This window comes from Phascolarctos cinereus, unplaced genomic scaffold, assembly GCF_003287225.1.
Source record: "Phascolarctos cinereus isolate Bilbo 61053 unplaced genomic scaffold, phaCin_HiC Scaffold_1;HRSCAF=81, whole genome shotgun sequence".
Lineage (NCBI taxonomy): Eukaryota > Metazoa > Chordata > Mammalia > Diprotodontia > Phascolarctidae > Phascolarctos > Phascolarctos cinereus.
The window spans coordinates 24812067-24830640 of record NW_027555514.1 but is presented as its reverse complement, the minus strand read 5'-3'; the positions used below and the strand labels follow the sequence as shown (position 1 = coordinate 24830640).

General features: G+C 38.6%; 1 protein-coding gene across 9 annotated transcripts in view; it reads left to right on the top strand.

Annotated features, from left to right (window-relative positions):
• RBMS3 (RNA binding motif single stranded interacting protein 3) overlaps positions 1–18574 on the top strand; it is a 1402476-nt gene that overhangs the window by 1123885 nt on the left and 260017 nt on the right. For all 9 annotated transcript variants that reach the window (XM_078151263.1, XM_078151264.1, XM_078151268.1 and 6 more), the window contains one exon: positions 3209–3288. In XM_078151263.1, the coding sequence (XP_078007389.1) occupies positions 3209–3288 (80 nt within the window). The remainder of the gene's footprint in view (positions 1–3208; positions 3289–18574) is intronic.

Sequence of the window (18574 nt, the reverse complement as noted above, 5' to 3'; positions counted from 1 at the left end):
GGTTGCATTAATATTTCTTGTGGACCTTGCTCATCACCTATCCCTTGTGTATGTATGTAATGCGGATATCAGTCTTTATCATTGTGACAGGGTTGATGGGAATAGCTACCCTACACAGGATTTGTGACATCTCTAATGTAAGAAAGTTTCTGAGACAGAGGCAAACTCCAGAGAGTCAGACGTGGAGTCAGGTTAGAAAAAGGTATTGCCATCATGAGCAATTCCTCAAATGGAGATTCTGATCAGGAACTCCCCGCTTAGAGGACAGAAGAGATAAATGCATTTGCCATCATTCAGATATTAGTGAGGATTATGGACTTTTGGTTGAGCCCTCAGATATCTACACAGACCCTTTTGGAAACCCTTTGAGGGCAGGGTAGAGTTGTGCAGCAGACTAACAAGAAAGCTGGAAATTTATTAACTCCCCCAAAGGTTCTGGCTGTGTCATTGTAAGAACTTTCTATAAAGAGCACTTTCCTGAGGAGTATGGTAGCAATAAAAGCCGCAGTACTGATTCACCGTGGATAGAAGTAAGAAACCATACAACACCAAGGTATGTGCAGACCAGAGAAAGAAAGGGAATTCCTGTGGATTCTGCAGAAGCAGGTCAGAGAAGTATGTGGAGCAAACAAAGGAGATCTTTCAAGTTGGGAATTGAAGGAGTATCCATCATAGCAGCAGAGTGATCGAGGACCAGGCAGCAGAGGTCTTGGACCATGCTCAGTAGGAGCTGTTTATGGGAACCAGAGCTGAGGAGCACAGATCAGAGATGCCGATGACCAAAGCTGGGCCTTACCTAACTTCACTGATATTGTGAGTCACGTCAACTGCGCACATCTGAGAGAGAGGGCCCAAGTCTCTAGCAGTGACTCATAAGTTATTTACTCATCGGGGGAGACTTACCCGTGGAGTCATAAGTTTGGGAAGATAATAGAGGTCCCTGAGGAGGCAGAGGCCCATGAGAAGAATGTGTTATTAGAATATCTAGCAACTTACATTTTTCATATGCCAGGAAAGAGTGTAATAGTGTAGCCCTATGGTCATACTGAGGTATGGTATCAGTATACATCCCTAAAAGAAACAGGAACTGGAGTCCACAAGTTTTCTTTTTTTCTTAATTGTTTATGGGCTAGGTTATCAGACTAATCTGTACTCTTTATTGTGTATAAGAAATTTATTCTTTATTCCATACCCTTTTAACTTAGTACTTGCGAGGGAACTGATGATCCTATGGAGAAAATTAGAGACAGGTTAAATCCATATATTCTCAGGTAAAAGGATGAGTGATAGCATTAGCCAAAGACAATGATCATTGAGAAGCCTCCAAAAGCAGAATGTTTTGGAGGTTGTTTTGCAGACATGTGACCATAACTTTTATTCCTGGTTGCTGACTTGAATTTTGTCTCCTGTATATTTCTGACTGTGATTCTTCCTATCCTCATTCTACCCACGATAACTGTTCTCTAAGTAGCCAGCTTTGCTGCATTACACACAAGCAGTTTCCTCGTTACCTATATCTGTAGGATTTTGAAATGAGAAAAGAGAACATAAAACTGATTCTTAAAGGAAAAATCCTCAAACTAAACTGAGCATTATTCATGTTTGAGCCTTTTTTTCTTTTGAAAATGCCATGCATTTACTCAAAAGGTCATTATAGTGATACTTGGGCAGTTCCAGTGCCCAAGCCAAAGAAATAACTCTGTACCAATTACTGTCAGAGTTGTCTCATATGTTTTATTTTGGAAGTGATGATTTGAAGTTTGCACTGGTTCAAAAAAATATATGCTTACATAGGATAGTCCACGCTGACATAAATCTTATGAAATAGATTAAACTACTCAATATAGAGTGAGAAAATAACTTTACTTCCTCAAAATAAACACATTCCTAATTGAACCTTCAGTGATCCACTATTTCTCAAGGAACAAAGCTCATAAATTCCTGCTATTTGGATAAAATGTAAACTTCTTGGGATAGCATTCAAGGCCTTTTACAGCTTGATCCCTACTTTTCTATCTTTACCTATTTTCTACTATACCCAGAAAAACCCTCTGTTCTGGCCAAATTACACTACTCATCTGCACATTAGTTCCTAGCTCTAGATTCCACTTATACCTAGGGCTGTTCAAGTAAATGCTTAACAGTGAGGTTTAAGAAAAAGAAAATGTATAAATCACATACTTTTAGGTTTAATTTCCATTATTGACATTTTCTCTGTTACTTTAAGTCAAGAAATAAAAAAAAAAACCTCAAGCCCTGATTTGAAATATTTGCCAATTTCAAAGTTGTAAATGCACACACTTAAATTTTAATGGTTCCAGCGCACCCATGCTTAGATCCCTACCCCTCTCTAAAATGCCCTCAGTTTCAATAAAATCACCTTCGTGTATCAATCACCTACCATGTATAATAGACACCATAAGGCACGAGGCAGTGTATCATAGTCTGATAACCTGGATTCAGAGTCAGAGGAGACTTTGTTTGAAATTCTACCTTAGATACCTACATGAGTTCAATTCCTACCTTAACACTTGCTAGCTATGTGACCCTGAGCAAGTCACCTAAGTTCTGCATGCCTCAATTTTCCCCACTGTAAAATGGGCATGCTCAAAGCACCTACCTTGCAGGGTTGCTTTGAAGATCAAATAAGATAATATTTGTAAAATAATATTAGTACATTGCCCGGCACATAGTAGGTGCTATATAAATGCTTGTTCCTTTCACCTTCCCACGTACAATTCTGGAGTTTTTTCGTGGGTCAAGGTTATAGCTGAATAATTGTAATGGTTTTATTCATGAGGATGTTCTGGCTCCAGTGTATTTTATTAAATGGATTTTAATTCCTTTACATTTTCCTAATTTTAACGTTTCCTAATTTTTCCGAATTTGAAAGTTTCCCAAAGTCTTCCCCAAGCCTCCCCAGCTCTCTGAGTACCTAGAGGGGCTGGGTTCAAATGCATCTCTGCCTCTCAATACTTGTATGACCGTGAGCAGCAAACTAAGCTGTCTGGTCCTTGGTCTCTGATCTAGAAAATGAGGGGATCAGATTGAAATCTCCTTTGTGGTCAAGTCCATAATCTCGACGTGTCCTCTTTTTGTCTAGCCTGGTCATTTGGTGGATGACATGTGGCACCCTCTACTTGGTTCACATTTTTACACGTATGCTCCAACTCTCAAACAACATCTCTTCTTTTCCCTTCCTTCCTAGGATGGAGTCGACTGAAAAATGTGAAGTGGTAATTCAACATTTTAATGGGAAATACCTGAAAACACCACCAGGAGTACCAGGTAAGTGGCTCTGCTAGCTAACTGTGGAAAGTGACTTGCAGATTGGGGTATTCTACAACTCAGATTAAAAATATGGGAGATCACTGGAAGGCAGCCAAAAGTAGAATATTTGATTATTTCATCAGGAAAAAAACTGTATCTAAAAACCTTTGGTAACTACGCCCATGAGAGTTTTGTGTCTTTCCCTTCACAATCTCAAGCAATCTATGATTTTCCATCAATTTTGAAAAATGTTAAATAATAAAGTTAATAATAATAAATTTTAAAATAATTTTAAATAATTATTAAACATGAATAAGGACAAATACATATATTTGTGTATATATAGTACATACGTGCATATGTTAGGCATACATATATATATAGATACATATATATATATATATATATAGAGAGAGAGAGAGAGAGAGATATCTAGAGAGAGAGAGTAGATATGGAGGAGAGAATGACATGCCCTTATTGAATACAGTATATACTGGTAAGAGTTTCCAGTTGATAAATTTTTCAGGATTTCCCATCAAATACTCATTTGAAATTTGAGGATCATGATTATCTGTGCTTTGGAACATAGTAAGAAACCACAGGACAGTGTTAATTTGGCATTACCATTTGATACTCATAAGGTCTTTTCTCCTCAAGGATATAGTTGAAAATTGTATTCATACTTTCTGGTACATTTGTAAGTTGGTTCATGGGCTATATCCACTACAGAGGATTATCATCAGTAGATTAGAAAAATAGCTCTCTAAAGAATCTTGAGTTCGTTGGTTCATGTTCCATATACAGTGGTACTCCCAATGTCTTTCTGAACATTCTCCCATCCTTTTATATCTTCTATTCTGTTGCCCCTTCAGGCGTGTGTGTGTGTGTGTGCACGCGCGTGTGTGTGTTTACATATGGATGTTAAGCACAAAGCAAAGTGTCAAACTGATAAGAACTATTTGAGTGGAGGTATGGTGTAGACATTTCAGAGAGCAGAGGATCATTTAATCATATATTCAGAGCTGAAAGAAAGGCTGTCTAGATGAAGCCCTTCATTCAATATACTTTAGAGGGTTTTTAGAATAATGATAGTAATAATAATATTTCTGTAGAGCTTACTATGTGCCAGGCACTGAGCTAAAACCAAAGAAAGTTTTACAAGTAGTTATTATTATTATCATCCCTATTTTGAAGTTGAGGAAACTGAGTCAGACTTGCCCAGGGTCACACAGCTAGGAAGTATATGAACCTGGATGTTTACTCAGGTCTTCACAACTCTGGACCCAATACTCTACCCACTATACCACCCAGCTGTCTTTTTGCTCAGAAGACAAAAAGCTATTAAGATCTCACAAAAATTGGGTTGTGGAAATCCTAAATAAGTTACCTGGTGCAATGAAAAGAGGTGTGGTTTGGCCATTAGAGGACCTGGGTTCATAGCCTAGCTCTTCCACGTAGGTGGTTTAGGCCAAGTTACTTTGACTTTATTTATGTGACTCAGTTTACCCTTACCTCCAAAATGAGAGTTGGACTAGATGACCTCTAAGGTCCCTTCAGTTCTCAATCAGTAATCCTATGATCCTCTCCAGACCTCAGTTTGCCTCCTCTTCAAAATGAGAACATGAACATATAACCTGTACGGTTCCTTCTATCTTTCATCTCAGACAATCACTAATTAACATGCTACAGGATACTCAGGAAATCTGTGGCTATCCATCTTCTTTCTCTGTTTTATCATTGCAAATTAACTATGTAATTTTGAAATCTCCGAATACTTTAACACCTTCCTGGAATAAGACTCTTCCCTCAATCATCGCAAACAAGTGGATATCCAACCTCTATTTGCAGATCTCCATTAGAGAGGAAGCCCCTTCATCCTGCTCACCATAGAGACATATACATATTAGTAGAGTAAAAGGCACCTCTCCCCCCAACTTTTTGTCTGTCATTTTATTTTACCTTTCAATTAAAAACCATTTATTTTCTCTCTCTCTCTCCCACTGTACAAATTGAAGGAAAAGCAAAACCTTTGTAATAAATGTGTAGTCAAGTAAAACAAATCCCCACATTGGCCATGTCCAAAAATGTACATCATATTCTGCATCTGGAGTCTACCACCTGTTGTTTAGGATGTGGGCAAGGAGCCTAGTTCATCATAAGTCCTTTCGAATAATAGCTCATCAGTGAATTGATCAGAATCTTTATCTCTTTCAAAGTTGCTTGTCTTTACAATGTTGTCCTCCTGGTTCTGCTCACTTCACTATGTCCCAATTCATACTAGTTTTCCCTGGTTTCTCTGATCCCACTCCTTTCATCTTCTCTTATGGCACAGTAATATACCTCCTCATATCATGATTCTTTCAGCCATTCCCCCAATTGATGGGGCCTCTTTTAATTTCCAAAAGCTTAGTTTTGTAGCAGACAGACCGACCCTGTCTTAAATCTTGCTCAGCTCAGGCTAAAGCTAAGAGCTGGCTGATGAGAATAGGTGCTTATTTATTAGGACAGTTTACCCCAAGTTCATGACTTCTGCTGAACTTTGTTTGGTATATGCTTATTTACATAGAAGCATCTGGAACAGCCCAACCCAAACAGTGACAGCTATATCGCTCATTTACATAACTATAAAATTGATACATAGGAATGAACATTGCGGAGGAGACAGGTTTCAACATGTGACTACATTTTCTAGACTCCTTTTCCAAAAGGAAACAGAGAAGTAGCTTCTACCTCACTAATAGAACTGAATATGTTTCTCCCTGAAAATATGCAATTAACACAAGCCATTTACTAGTAGAGACAAAGAAATTTGCTCAGGCCTCAAACATGTGAACATCCTTCTCATATGGATGGCTAGGCTGCAATAGAAACCTGTCTAATAGCATAGCTACACCCAATGGAAACATGGTGAATAGCAAGGACTTGGCTGTTTGAGGTGCTGATTTACTCAGAGTGAGACCTACCTTGAGGGAGCATATGGGGGGAAATAATTAGGCCTAATTATCACAGTCTTAAGAGATTTGACCTTATGCCACATGACATAATAGAATTAAGTATATGATATTGATCATCTTCAGGGCTCAAACATTTGGTTGGCTATTTCTATGGATGCCTTAATTTGGAAGCCCAACTGTTGTAGATAATACAAGGTACAGCATAATTTCAAGATATTTTCTCAATGGAAATAAAATCTGGGGAAAAATTTTAAAAATATATAAAATAATACATAGACCTAATTGGAAGGGATGGCATTAGTGCTGTCTGGCACAATATTCAAGGAGTGTGTGTGTGTGTGTGTGTGTGTGTGTGTGTGTGTGTGTGTGTGTGTACGTGCTTTAAAGATTGTTGTTAAGGCACAGTAGACAGAGCATTGGACCTGGAGTTAAGAAGATCTGTATTCAAATGCAGCCTCAGAGACTTCTTAGTGCAACAATCCTGGGCAAATCATTTGGCACTCTGCCTCAATTTCCTCATTGGTAAAATTGGAATAATAGTAGCACCTACCTCCAAAGATTAAAGATTAAATGAGTTAATATATTTGAAAGGACTTTGCAGACTTTTAAAAGTGATGTAGGTAGCTTTTCTTGCTATTACTATAGATGGATAAAGCAGCAGGTCTCCAAAGTCCCACCTATTAGGAAAACTCTTTACCCATCCTGCAACCTGAGAGTAAGATGTCACGAAGAGACAAACAGAAGTTTTGAAGGGGTGCCTTTGGTGTTTTCCATTGAAGAAGCTAATGTCCCTGACCTAGTTGAGTGCCCTGTGCTTCAGGGAACTAGTGCCATTACTCAGGGATGTGCTAATTGGATCCAATTATAATTGGACTGACCTGCCTTACAACTAAAATGCTTGATAGAATTGTTATTTTAAAAAAAAAAACAACTAGTAATGCTCTGTTAGATGAGAATTTCCTGTGATTGTGGTTTTGCAGAGGTCTGGGCATTGTTCATATACATGTAATGATCATAAGCAGGGGAGGTTACTCAAACAGATCCTCAGGAGAGAATTAAGCACTGTCCAGCCTTATGAGATGGTGGTTCACTAGTCTGTGTATTTGAATGAAAAGATGGTAAATAATGATTTCTCCAGACGGTGGAACTTGGAGTCATGAAGTTAGTTGAAAGAACATTGGATTTGAATCTGGGAAACCTGTATTTTAAGATACCCTCTACTACTTACTATTAGTAGGTCACCAGTGTTGTTAACCCTTTCTGGGCCCCAGTGCCTCAACTGTAAAATGAGAGGGAGGAACTCAATGGCTTCAGAGGGTCCTTCCCACTCCGTGTCTATGATCCTGGGATCCAGAGGGCAGACCTAGGAACAAAGGTGGAGGCAAAATGATGTGATTAAAAAGGATTGGATCTAGAACCCAAGGAAATGGGTTCAGATCCCAGCTCTACCCTTTAACACCTCTATAATCTTGGGCAAATAATTTCACTTCTCTAGGACCCCAGTTTCCGAATCTGTAAGATAAGGGACACGAACATCTAAGGCTCCCTAACTCTCCATCTATGACTAAGAAAAATGTTGCAGAGAGGATGGTTTAGATGCTTTGGGTGGTAGGGGTGAGGTAGGGGCAGTAATGGTTTTTCCACCATTACAGGTCTTCGTATTAGGTTTGGGAATCCTGTTCAGATCAGTTGGACTGGATCACATCTGAATTCCCTCCTGTGATTGGGTAAACAGCCACCTTTTTTTGATAATAATACAACTGTGCTTGTAATCAGATTGGAGATAAATTGAGTATGAATTACATTTACTTCATATGATTCTATCTTACCATGCCATTTCTACAGCTAGGAGATATGGTGGATAAAGTGCTGGACATGGAGTTAGGAAGACCTGAGTTTGAATCCTGCCTCAGATATTAGCTATCTAACCCTGGACAAGTCACTTGTCTTCTCTCTGCCTCAGTTTCCTCATCTGTAAAATATGTATGAACGTGATAGCATATAACTTTCCAGAGTTGTGAGGGGAAAAAAAAGTGATATAACATATAGAAAGCACTTTGCACACCTTAAAGTGCTCTGAAATTCCTGGCTGTTGCTATTCTCCATCTCTAAGCTAAAATGTGCCTCAGTCATTTGGCAAGTATTGTATCATCTTGATTTCTGTTAATTCGGCCATCATTATTCCTTTTGAGAGACATTAGAGGCAATCAAGTTTTCCTGTGTACTTTTGTGAATGACAATCAGAGTCTGCAAATTATCTTCCCAGCATCCCTGTAATTGGGATAAATGGAAAATCAGCTCAATTTATTGCTTTGACCTCATTCTGAAATTCAGTCCAGAAATCCTAGAGCTTGGGGATATTAACAAGGGCAAATAACCCTGCCCACCTTTAATTGCAGAGGCTCCCACAGTGAGATGGTATGCATTAGGAAAGATTAGCCAGTCTTTCCAGGGTTAACGATGATTGATTTTTGATCTTTCAGTTGAATTTCTGGCAGGTTAAAGGAATTGGCATGGACGTTTGTGAATCTTACTTTTTGGGCTATGGTTCTTTTCCCTCGGCTCCCTTTCTTATTTCTTCATAATTTCTTTATTTAGTTCATTCTTGCTGTCGTTTTTAACGAAAGCATCATGGGCCATTAATGCCCATTTCTGCCTCCCAGAGGGGCACCAGACCAGTTCACTCTTGAACACGAATAAATGGAGCTGAATGTCCTTACCAGAGGCTGAGCTTCTTATAAGCTCAGGTCTAGATGAAACAGAAAGTCACAGGAGACCATATTTCTATGTATCTTCTCTCAGATAGTAAGGCAAGTATGTCAATCATGCCTGTGTTCAGCCCTCAGTGGAAAGAGACAGTAAAGTTGTTTCTCCTTGTCTCTCGAGGGAAAGAAAAGCATGGTGCACCATAAATGTTACATGTCCTATGTATTGATCTCCATGTTCTCAGGACAAAAAGAAGGATCATTAGTTGTTGGCTTTTTTCCCCTCAGACATTTTTTGGTACCATAATGAATCATGTAGCTGAACAGAAAGAGGAAGGCCCCGAGTGCTGTTTGCAAGCTTCATCCAAAAGCAGAGGGTGAGGGTCTCCTGATACTCCAGGGGTTGTTGGGAAAAACTTTTGAAAGATTTGCTTTTCAAAGGATCCCTGCAGCCTTGCCAGGCATCACAAAGGCAAACCCTGTACACGCAAGGACATGTATTGATGAGCTGAGCATTCAGGAAGACAGCTTTATGGGAGATGACCCTGTCTTCTTTCCTGTAGCTGAGTTCTGCCCATGAGCAAATGTTTCTGTCAATAGGATAAATCTTGTTCTGAATGTGGAACATGAGATATGAGAAAATGGAATAGACCACTCTCCAATAAATTGTTCTTACATAGTTCTTTTGATCTTCAGCTATTTCCCAATCTTAGTAGAACTCCAAATTCTAATCTCTCTCCCCCAATCACCCTTGATGGGGGGAGAGATTCATTGCAGGACACCCAGAGTAACAAGTTGATAGGAATAGAATATTGTAGAGGGCCAAAGAAAACAGATGTCTATGGGGATGTTCAACTGCTAAGGTGCTAGATCAACTCAATTCAAGAAACATTTATTGAGTCTAATACACACCTGACACTGTACTAGGGATTGGGCTTTTAAAAACAGAAACAAAACAGTCCCTGCCCTCAAGGGGCTTATATTCTACTGAGAGGAAAATAAAAATAAATCATTGGACAAGCATGTGGTAGGTGCTGATGTATACCAGCCACAGTGCTGGGTTATAGGAATACAGAAAAAAGAAAAAAAAAAGGAAAGGAAGAAATAGTTCTTGCCTTCAAGTGGCTTACACTCTACTCAGGGGGTGGGGTGGGATATATAGACAGACAAGTAAACAGGAAGTAACGTAACAGGAAGTAGAGAGTAGGAATCATTAATCATTGGGAAAATGAAGAAATCATGTCTTTTCTAAGAAATAAATAAAGCCCTCCCCTGCTTCCCCTTTCCCCCAAAGTGAGAGATAGGTTGCTCTTTTGTGTGGCTGCTTCTAATACCTTTATATATTTACTCTGAGACCCTTGTTGGTAATGGTAAGAAAAGGCCTGTTGTTTATTTATTTAACAGCTTCCAAGGGTAAAATACAAAGGCCAATGAGTATAGAAAACACCATTTGTATCGTAAGGCAGGGCTCACATATTTCAAAGCGATGAAAGGAAGTGTCGATGGAGAACCCAGTAGAGGAAAATGAGACTGTCAGGAGTTGGCAGCTATGTCTGCTAGAGCAGCAGGTAACCAGTTATCACGATTGGAGTTCCCTGGTGGGATGAGTGTACATGGTCCACAGCTCTAACCTCAACAAGGAAGTGGAGAGAAAATGGGAAAGTATTGTAATGGACTGTGTGGGAAAGCAAAATTCTCTTCTTTTGCAAATAAATTGGCTGCCATTGAAATGATTATCATTCTCCATGAGTCAAAATTAAAGTTAGTAAATTCCTCTAACTATCTCAATTGTGATCTAAGATTTTAAATTGCAACGAGGCTGCAGAAATGTAATGTTTTTCATATCATCGGCTATACAAACATTATAATGATTATTTTCAGAGCATGCCAACATTAGTTTCATAGGGGTGATGATATTCAGCATTATAGCATGTAAGCTCTTTGTAAGTAGGTACTGTTTCATTCTTTGCACCTTTATTCTCAATACCGAACACAGGTCCTGGTATTTAGAAGGTGCCTAATAAATATTTCATTGTTCATAGGTAGGAATGATAGATCCCATTATTCTATTATCTATGTATCAAGAATGTAAATGGTAACTGTTTCTCTTTTGGCCAGCAACCCTAAGGGTCCTTTGCTCCGTTTGATTTTCTTTTTAATTAAAGGGGCCATCCCTTGACTTACTTCTTGAAGAGGCCTATTCACTGAATGGGCATTGCCTCGCTCAAAGAGAGTACCTGAAAAGACCTTAGCTTAAAGGCCCACAGTCTCCCACTGCATCTTGGGCCATTTCCAGTCATTCTGATCTATATCTGGCCACTCCAGATGGCTCTAGAGGAAAGAGTGAGACTGGTGACTTTGCACAGCCCTCCCTCACTCAAATCAAAGTCAATTGCAAGTCATGTTATCATCTCCCTGATATCATGGTCCTCTTTGAGAACGAAGGACAAACCACAACCACAAATCATATTTTGATTATAATAATTCAAGAAGTAAATTTCTCACATCGGCAGAACTTTCTTTCTTGCAGATGTTAGGAAAAAATATATATGCTTGTTGAATGAAAAAAAGAATGGAAAAGATATGTGGGCGGTACCCCTAATTCCCATTTGGTGATATTTAGAATGTTTTGGGGTCCATATTCTATTATTCATGAGGCCTGATTCTTTTTCTCTCTCTCAACCAACCTGATAATCCTTCTCTTCCTCTTCTCCTTCCCTGCTCATTTCTATTCCTCTCCTCCAATATTTCTACTTTCTTTCTCTCTCAAGAATATGTCCAGTCCCTGTAAATGCTCCTGCCTAACTGCCTTGCAGTTAACATCATCACCTGCATAGTTTTGTTTTTGTTTTTTTTGTTTTGTTTTTGTGAGGCAATTGGGGTTAAGTGACTTGCCCAGGGTCACACAGCTAGTAAGTGTCAAGTGTCTGAGACCGGATTTGAACTCAGGTCCTTCTCACTCCAGGGCTAGAGCTCTATCTGCTGCGCCACCTAGCTGCCCCTTTGTTTTGTTTTACATAGGCTTCTGGGGGATCAGGTTCCTTTTAAAAGAAATGAATGAATGAATGAATGAATGCTTTCATGTGTGTTGTGAATACAGCTTTATCTGATCCAGAATATGTGTGTGTGTATGTATACATACATTCACATATATATGTATGTATGTATGTGTGCGTGTATATGTATATATGTATGTATATATTTGTGTGTGCTCGTGTATGTGTGTATACATATATCATAACTGCTCATATATGCATCTAAGTTTGTATATTTGTGTGTACAGATGTATGATCTAGCCTTGCTCAAAATATTTTAAGGAGTCAACCTTGTGGTTTCGTAAAAGAACTAGAAATAACTATATTGCCAGATAGTTGAGAAACTTACAACTCGGTAAGCTCTGAGTATCCTCAAAAGTCATGATATCCTCTTAACAATGGGAATGACTGTGCTCTTAAACCTTACACATCCAAAATTGAGCGTTGACTTTGGTCTACTCTATAGAATGTGTCCAATGCTATGAACTGCTGAGTCCCTGGTCCTAATTGTAGTAAGGAGACCCTATCTCTAGTTAGTATTTCTCATTGAAAGCTAGTAACTGAAAGGAGTCTCTCTGTCTTACTGCTTCTAGGACATTATGATCTGTGTTGATGGAGGTTGATGGAAATGGGGTTATGGAATCAAGACAGACTAGCAAGCCACTGGGGAGGCTGAAAGTGTGGCACCGCCTTCAGTGATATGCCCTTTCCTCTTAGATAATTAAAAGATACAGACCAGCCAAAGTTAGCACATCTAGCTTTTGATATACAAATAAATGCTCTTGATGTGACAATATCAAGATTTAGTAGTTAACAAATGCTGGCTGATTTATTGATCTGCATGAATGGAGAAGAGTTTCCTCATCAAGAGTTCCCAATTCCAAGTAAATCACAGGTCTAGACTCCTTCCCTTACTCCCTCCAAAGAAAAATATATGCGAGTGAGCAAAATATAAAAATATATGAGTGTACCTAGCTGAACATTAACACAGTACCAGTAAAACTAAATACAATTCAAAATGGAATTGAATTGTTTAACTGCTAGCCTCCAAAAGTTTATAGCCTAAAATATATAATCCATAAATTTTACTTCTCAACTGAAATTGTAAATGGCCCCAAAGCCACTAATGAGCAATCAGACTCTTTGGTGTGTCTGCCAGAGTGAGTATAGCCCTCAAAAAGAGAAAGAAGTAGAGGGACTGGAGAAGAATTAAGGCAGAAATTGGGAAAGATTACTCTGGGAAATTGAGAGGTAACTTCCAACTCCACAGTCATTGCTGAATTTCTCTTACCAGGATTGATAAGCTTTATTTCAGCCTTATGTTTGGCTGTGGGGAGCAATGCTCCCTTTCTTCTATACTTCAAGGACCCAGTGTGTCTCCAGTATGTTAGTCCTTCCACTACTGCAGATATCAAATTTTCTGAATCTTAATAAAAAGCCATCATAAATTCCTTTGCCTGAAAGATTTTCTTCTCTGGTGACCATCCTATGGTAATAAGCTTCTCTTAACTTACTTAGACTGGTCCTTGGTATTTAAAAAAAAAGAAGAAGAAGAAGTTATCTGTTGTTGAAGCACTTACCGTAAGCCCTTCCAGTTGGTAAGATTTGACAGAGTTTGTGTCCGTGGTGATAATCCTTGAAAACCTGGAGTTTGCTCAAGACCACGATGAAATGTCTGACTAGTTTGCGTAGGGTAATGGTCAGTATCCTGCCTGGATGTTCAGCATTACTTTACAGTAGCTTACTCTTGCTCTTTCTCTACACACAGTTTGTTTCCATTTTTTTTTTTAAATTATAATGCCTACTTCTGGAAAACAGTGCTTATTATATAGAAGCATTATGACCTCAAACTTCATTTGGCTACCTTCGCTTCATGGTATGATTTCTTACTATTTGAGATTTATGGGTGCTGAGTAAATTTGACATTAATCTTTTTACTTGCCATCTGAAGTGTTATTTCTATCTCTCTTTCACCTTAGTTGTCTCCTACACACAAAGACCTTTTTGAAACTTGAGAGGACCTTCATATGATATTTTAACTAAATAATCAATGAACCCACAAGCATTAACTAAATGTCTGCTGTATGCCACACTCTGTTAGGTACCGAGAATGCAAAGACAAAAATGAGAGCATCTGCCCTCCATGAACTTTTATTCTATTGAGGGATGTCTCCTAATATGTGTATAAATGTATACAGAATATAGCCAAAATATAAATAATCATATGCAGAATATTTACAAAGTGAATACAAGGTGATATTGTGAGGGAAGGCTCTAGCCACTGGGTAGCGAAGGAAGGGGAAGACCAGGAAAGGCTTCATGAAGAAGCGGATGTTTGACCTAAATCTTGAAGGAGCAAGGAATACTAAGAGGTAGAAGGGGGGGATCACCCTGTTTAATATGAAAACACTTTAAAAATCAACATAGTAGCATTTAAAGACAAAAACAAAACAAAAATCCTTGTCCTGTTGTCATTCAGAACAAAAATCGACATTGTATTGGAAGAGCTGAATTATTTGTGGCTTCTTCTCAAGTGTTATGTATATTTGCAACCTAACATGATGGATTGGTATTGCAAAATTTTTGAGGATTGTATCCAGTATTTCACTTGCATCTCCTCCTAATATCTGGGAGAGAGCTAGCTCCCAAGTGGATTCTCAATAAATGTTGGCATCAGAAGGTTTCTTAATTGGTTGACTGAAGTCATCCCTCCTCTCATCAATTTCCCAAACTTTCTAAATGTCTCTTCATTTGGCCCTCCTCATTGGAAGTGGTTTGCCTCCTTGGATCCAGAACTGGCTATAGTATAGTTTATTACCAACTGTAGCTTTGTATTGATTTTCCTGCCTTCTCTCAAGTCAACATTAGAACAGCGAATTGTCAAGCATTTGAGAGAGGAAAGCTCAGAGGGATGGGGGAAGTGGTAGATGGGAGGAGGAAGAAGGGACTCATTAAGTCTCAGAGCATTTCACTTTGAGCCTGATAAATAAAAGACCAACTTGAGCCATCTGGTTCCATAAAACATGCCAGAAAATGTATATTAATTGTAAATCTGAGCTCATGCAAATGTGCCTTTCCCAGATAGGACCCGACCTCTGCATTTGTTTTCATGAATACCATATTGTCAGATACGATTTAAGAAATTTCTGACTTGGGAAGAAAAATGGGTCTAATTGTGACTACGTGGCTATATGTTTGAGATGATATAATAATAATAACAATAATAATAATAACAATTCACATTTCAACTATGCTTTAAGATTGATGATGTATTCTTTATCTTACCCAACCTTATGAATGAGATAAATGTCTATATTCTAGCCTTCACCTCCAAGCTGATAGTCCAGCTTCCTCCTGGGCTTCTGATTGGTAAGACTTTACCATTTTGTAGCCAGCTCAAAATTTCCTGACCAGCTTCATGCCATGCTGGGAAAGTATGACTTCCCTCTCTAATTTTCACCTCTGAGTCTATGAAGAGTAATCAAATAAACAAGACCATTCCTAAAAAAAAAAAAAAACATAATCAATCAATCTAGTTCTAAGACTCCACTCTTCATCTCTGTAATTTTCCTGAACTTCCCCACTCACCCCCAGTACTACTCTCTTAATAGATCTAACAATAATCACAGTGCTTACCATGTGTTGGGCTCAGTGTCAAGGGCTGGGTGTACGGATAGAGAAAGCAATTGCAGTCCTTTCTGTCAAGGTGCTCACATTCATTGTCTCTAAGCTCTATTGTCTCCATAAGCTCTTCAAAGTCAGAGACTGGCTAACCTTTGACATTTGTATACCCAGTGCATAGCGGAGTGCCTACACAGAGTGAGCTTGACAATGCTTTGGTTCTTTCTTTCTTCATTCGTTCATTCATTTGTTTTGCTTCAAGGAGCTATGTATACCTAACTTCTCTGCAGGTAAATAGTTTCCATTTCAGTTGTCTCTATTCTATCTGAACCATTTTCCAATAACACATGGCATAAATGCCAGGTTCAATTGGCTACTTGGAACTTATACTTTTTACCTGTGTTGCAATGATTTTAATTTATACCCTGCATTAATGCCAATGGTGAGTTTTTTGCATGGCTGTAAGAGCCACATGTTGGTCACTATTTGTAAAAGTCATAGAGTTCTAGACCGAGTACATACTTTATTGAAAGGCCCTGGACACACTACCCAAGCTAGCATAGTCTAGAGATTTGACCAATTACTTAAGGCAGTGATGTGCCTAAGAAACCCAAGGAATTTTAAATTCATTTCCCAATCTATGATTTTATTTTTTTAAATTTATTTATTTTTAGTTTTCAACATTCACTTCCATAAGATTTTGAGTTCCAAATTTTCTTCCCATCTCTCCCCTCCCCTCCCACCCCAAGATGGCATGCAATTTGATACAGGCTCTATACGTACATTCATATTGAACCTATTTTCACATTAGTCATGTTGTACAGAAGAATTAGAACCAATGGGAAAAACCACAAGAAGGAAAAAATAAGTTAAGAAAAAAAGAATAAAGGAGAGAGAGAGAGAGAAAATAATATGCTTCAATCTGCATTTAGACTTCATAGTTCTTTTTCTGGATGTAGACAGCATTTTCCATCATGAGGCCTTTGGAGTTGTCTTGTATCCTTGCATTGCTAAGAAGAGATAAGTCTATCAAAGTTAGTCATCATACAATGTGGCTGTTACTGTGTACAATGTTCTCCTGGTTCTGCTCACTTCACTCAGCATCAGTTCATTCAAGTCTTCCCAAGTTTTTCTGAAGTCAGCCTGTTCATCATTTCTTATAGCACTATATTGTTCCATTACATTCATATACCCCAACTTGTTCAGTCATTCCTCAATTGATGGGCATCCTCTCAATTTCCAATTCTTTGCCACCACAAAAAGAGCTGCTGTAAATATTTTTGTACATGTGGGTCCTTTTCCCATTTGTATGATCTCTTTGGGATACAGACCTAGAAGGGCTATTGGTGGGTCAAAGTTTTATAGCCCTTTGGGCATAGTTCCAAATTGCTCTCCAAAATGGTTGGATCATTTCACAACTCCACCAAAAATGCATTAGTGTTCCAACTTTCCCACATCTTCTCCAGCATTTATCATTTTCCTTTTTTGTCGTGTTGGCCAGTCTGATAGGTGTGATGTAGAACCTCAGAGTTGTTTTGATCTGCATTTCTCTAATCAGTGGTGATTTAGAGCGTGGAAAATAATATCTTAATTGAGTCATCAGGAGGCATACCTCCAACTTAGTTGCCATTACTGCTTCCCTACATACAACCACAGTAAGTTCCTTAAAAAAAAAAAAAGAATCATATAAATTTACTTTTTTTAATCTAACAGTGCCTCATGCAATATGAAATTTTATAAGTGGAAAACTGTTAACAGTTTCAGAGAAATAGTGCTATTAAAAATGAGGACAGAAATAATATTAACATCAAGTGATTCACCAATAAATAAATAAACAAACAAATACATAAGTAGAGAAGCAGCAATTGACAGTTGTGGTGGCCAGAGAAACTGGCTTGAGCCTGGTATATACATTGTCACTTATAATCTCTAGTTATGCTACCTCCATTCCACAAACAGATCCATCTTTTTAACAAATAAGTTTTACTGATCAGAAAGCTGAGGCATAAAGAAACTTCCAAAGACGCCCCTTTCTAAGAGTAAGAATATAGCTATTAAATAATAAATGATTGGAGATATGCTCAAGTTGTTCACTCAATTAGTACATTGAAGCCTTAATTCAGCTGCTTGATTATAGCTTTGAGCCCCAACTATTCAGGATAGGTGACTTCTTCATGGCTATATAGATGATATGTCGGAAGAGGGGCTCTGCAGTAGGTTTCCTCACTCTAAGCCTAACCATCCATCCCAAAACAAACTAAACATACCTCACTAAAGTGTTAGTATTGACCCTCATATTCCGGTTGAGTCCCTGCTAGAACTTCATTGAGAAGCAACATCTTGGTCTTCATTTGTTTCTTTCTAGGCAATGAATTTGATTGTTATAATATATAGTCTTCCAGGGATGGAAGGAGGTCATCAGCAAGCCATTCAGTCCATCTTCCTTTTCTGAGCCTGAGAATCTCTAAGGAAAAGTTCCAACCTTCCCTTAGAAACTAGTGTTAATGTTTCGTTTAATTAGATGAAATAATAGATTGAATGATTTGAAAGATTTTCTCCAGTGGACCTTTCTATCACTTTCCAGTGATGCATGCCCTAGAGTGGTTCCCTTTGCTTGCTTGCTTTCCCCTTTTTACTTTTCTCTGCTCTTAAGCAAAATACATTTGGCATTTGGCTACATCTGTGTGACATCAAAACAGGGGCGGCCTTATAAAAGCAAATCTCTGCCCACCATGAAAACAAGTCTCCACCCACCACTATCCCTTACCCCCTTAACTGGGGGATGGCCTTACATTCTAAGCTTGAAAGTTTCTTCCTATCCCCTTAACTGGGAGGTGGGGCTTACATTCCAGGCAATTCAAAGCCAAGGACAAATGGCTCAGGTTGGGGGTGGGGCAGGGCTTATTCTTTCTGTTAAGTGCTTAAAAACAGGGTCTGAGTGGGGGAGGATTTTGAAAGTAGTAATCAAGAATTATTTGACCCTTTGAGG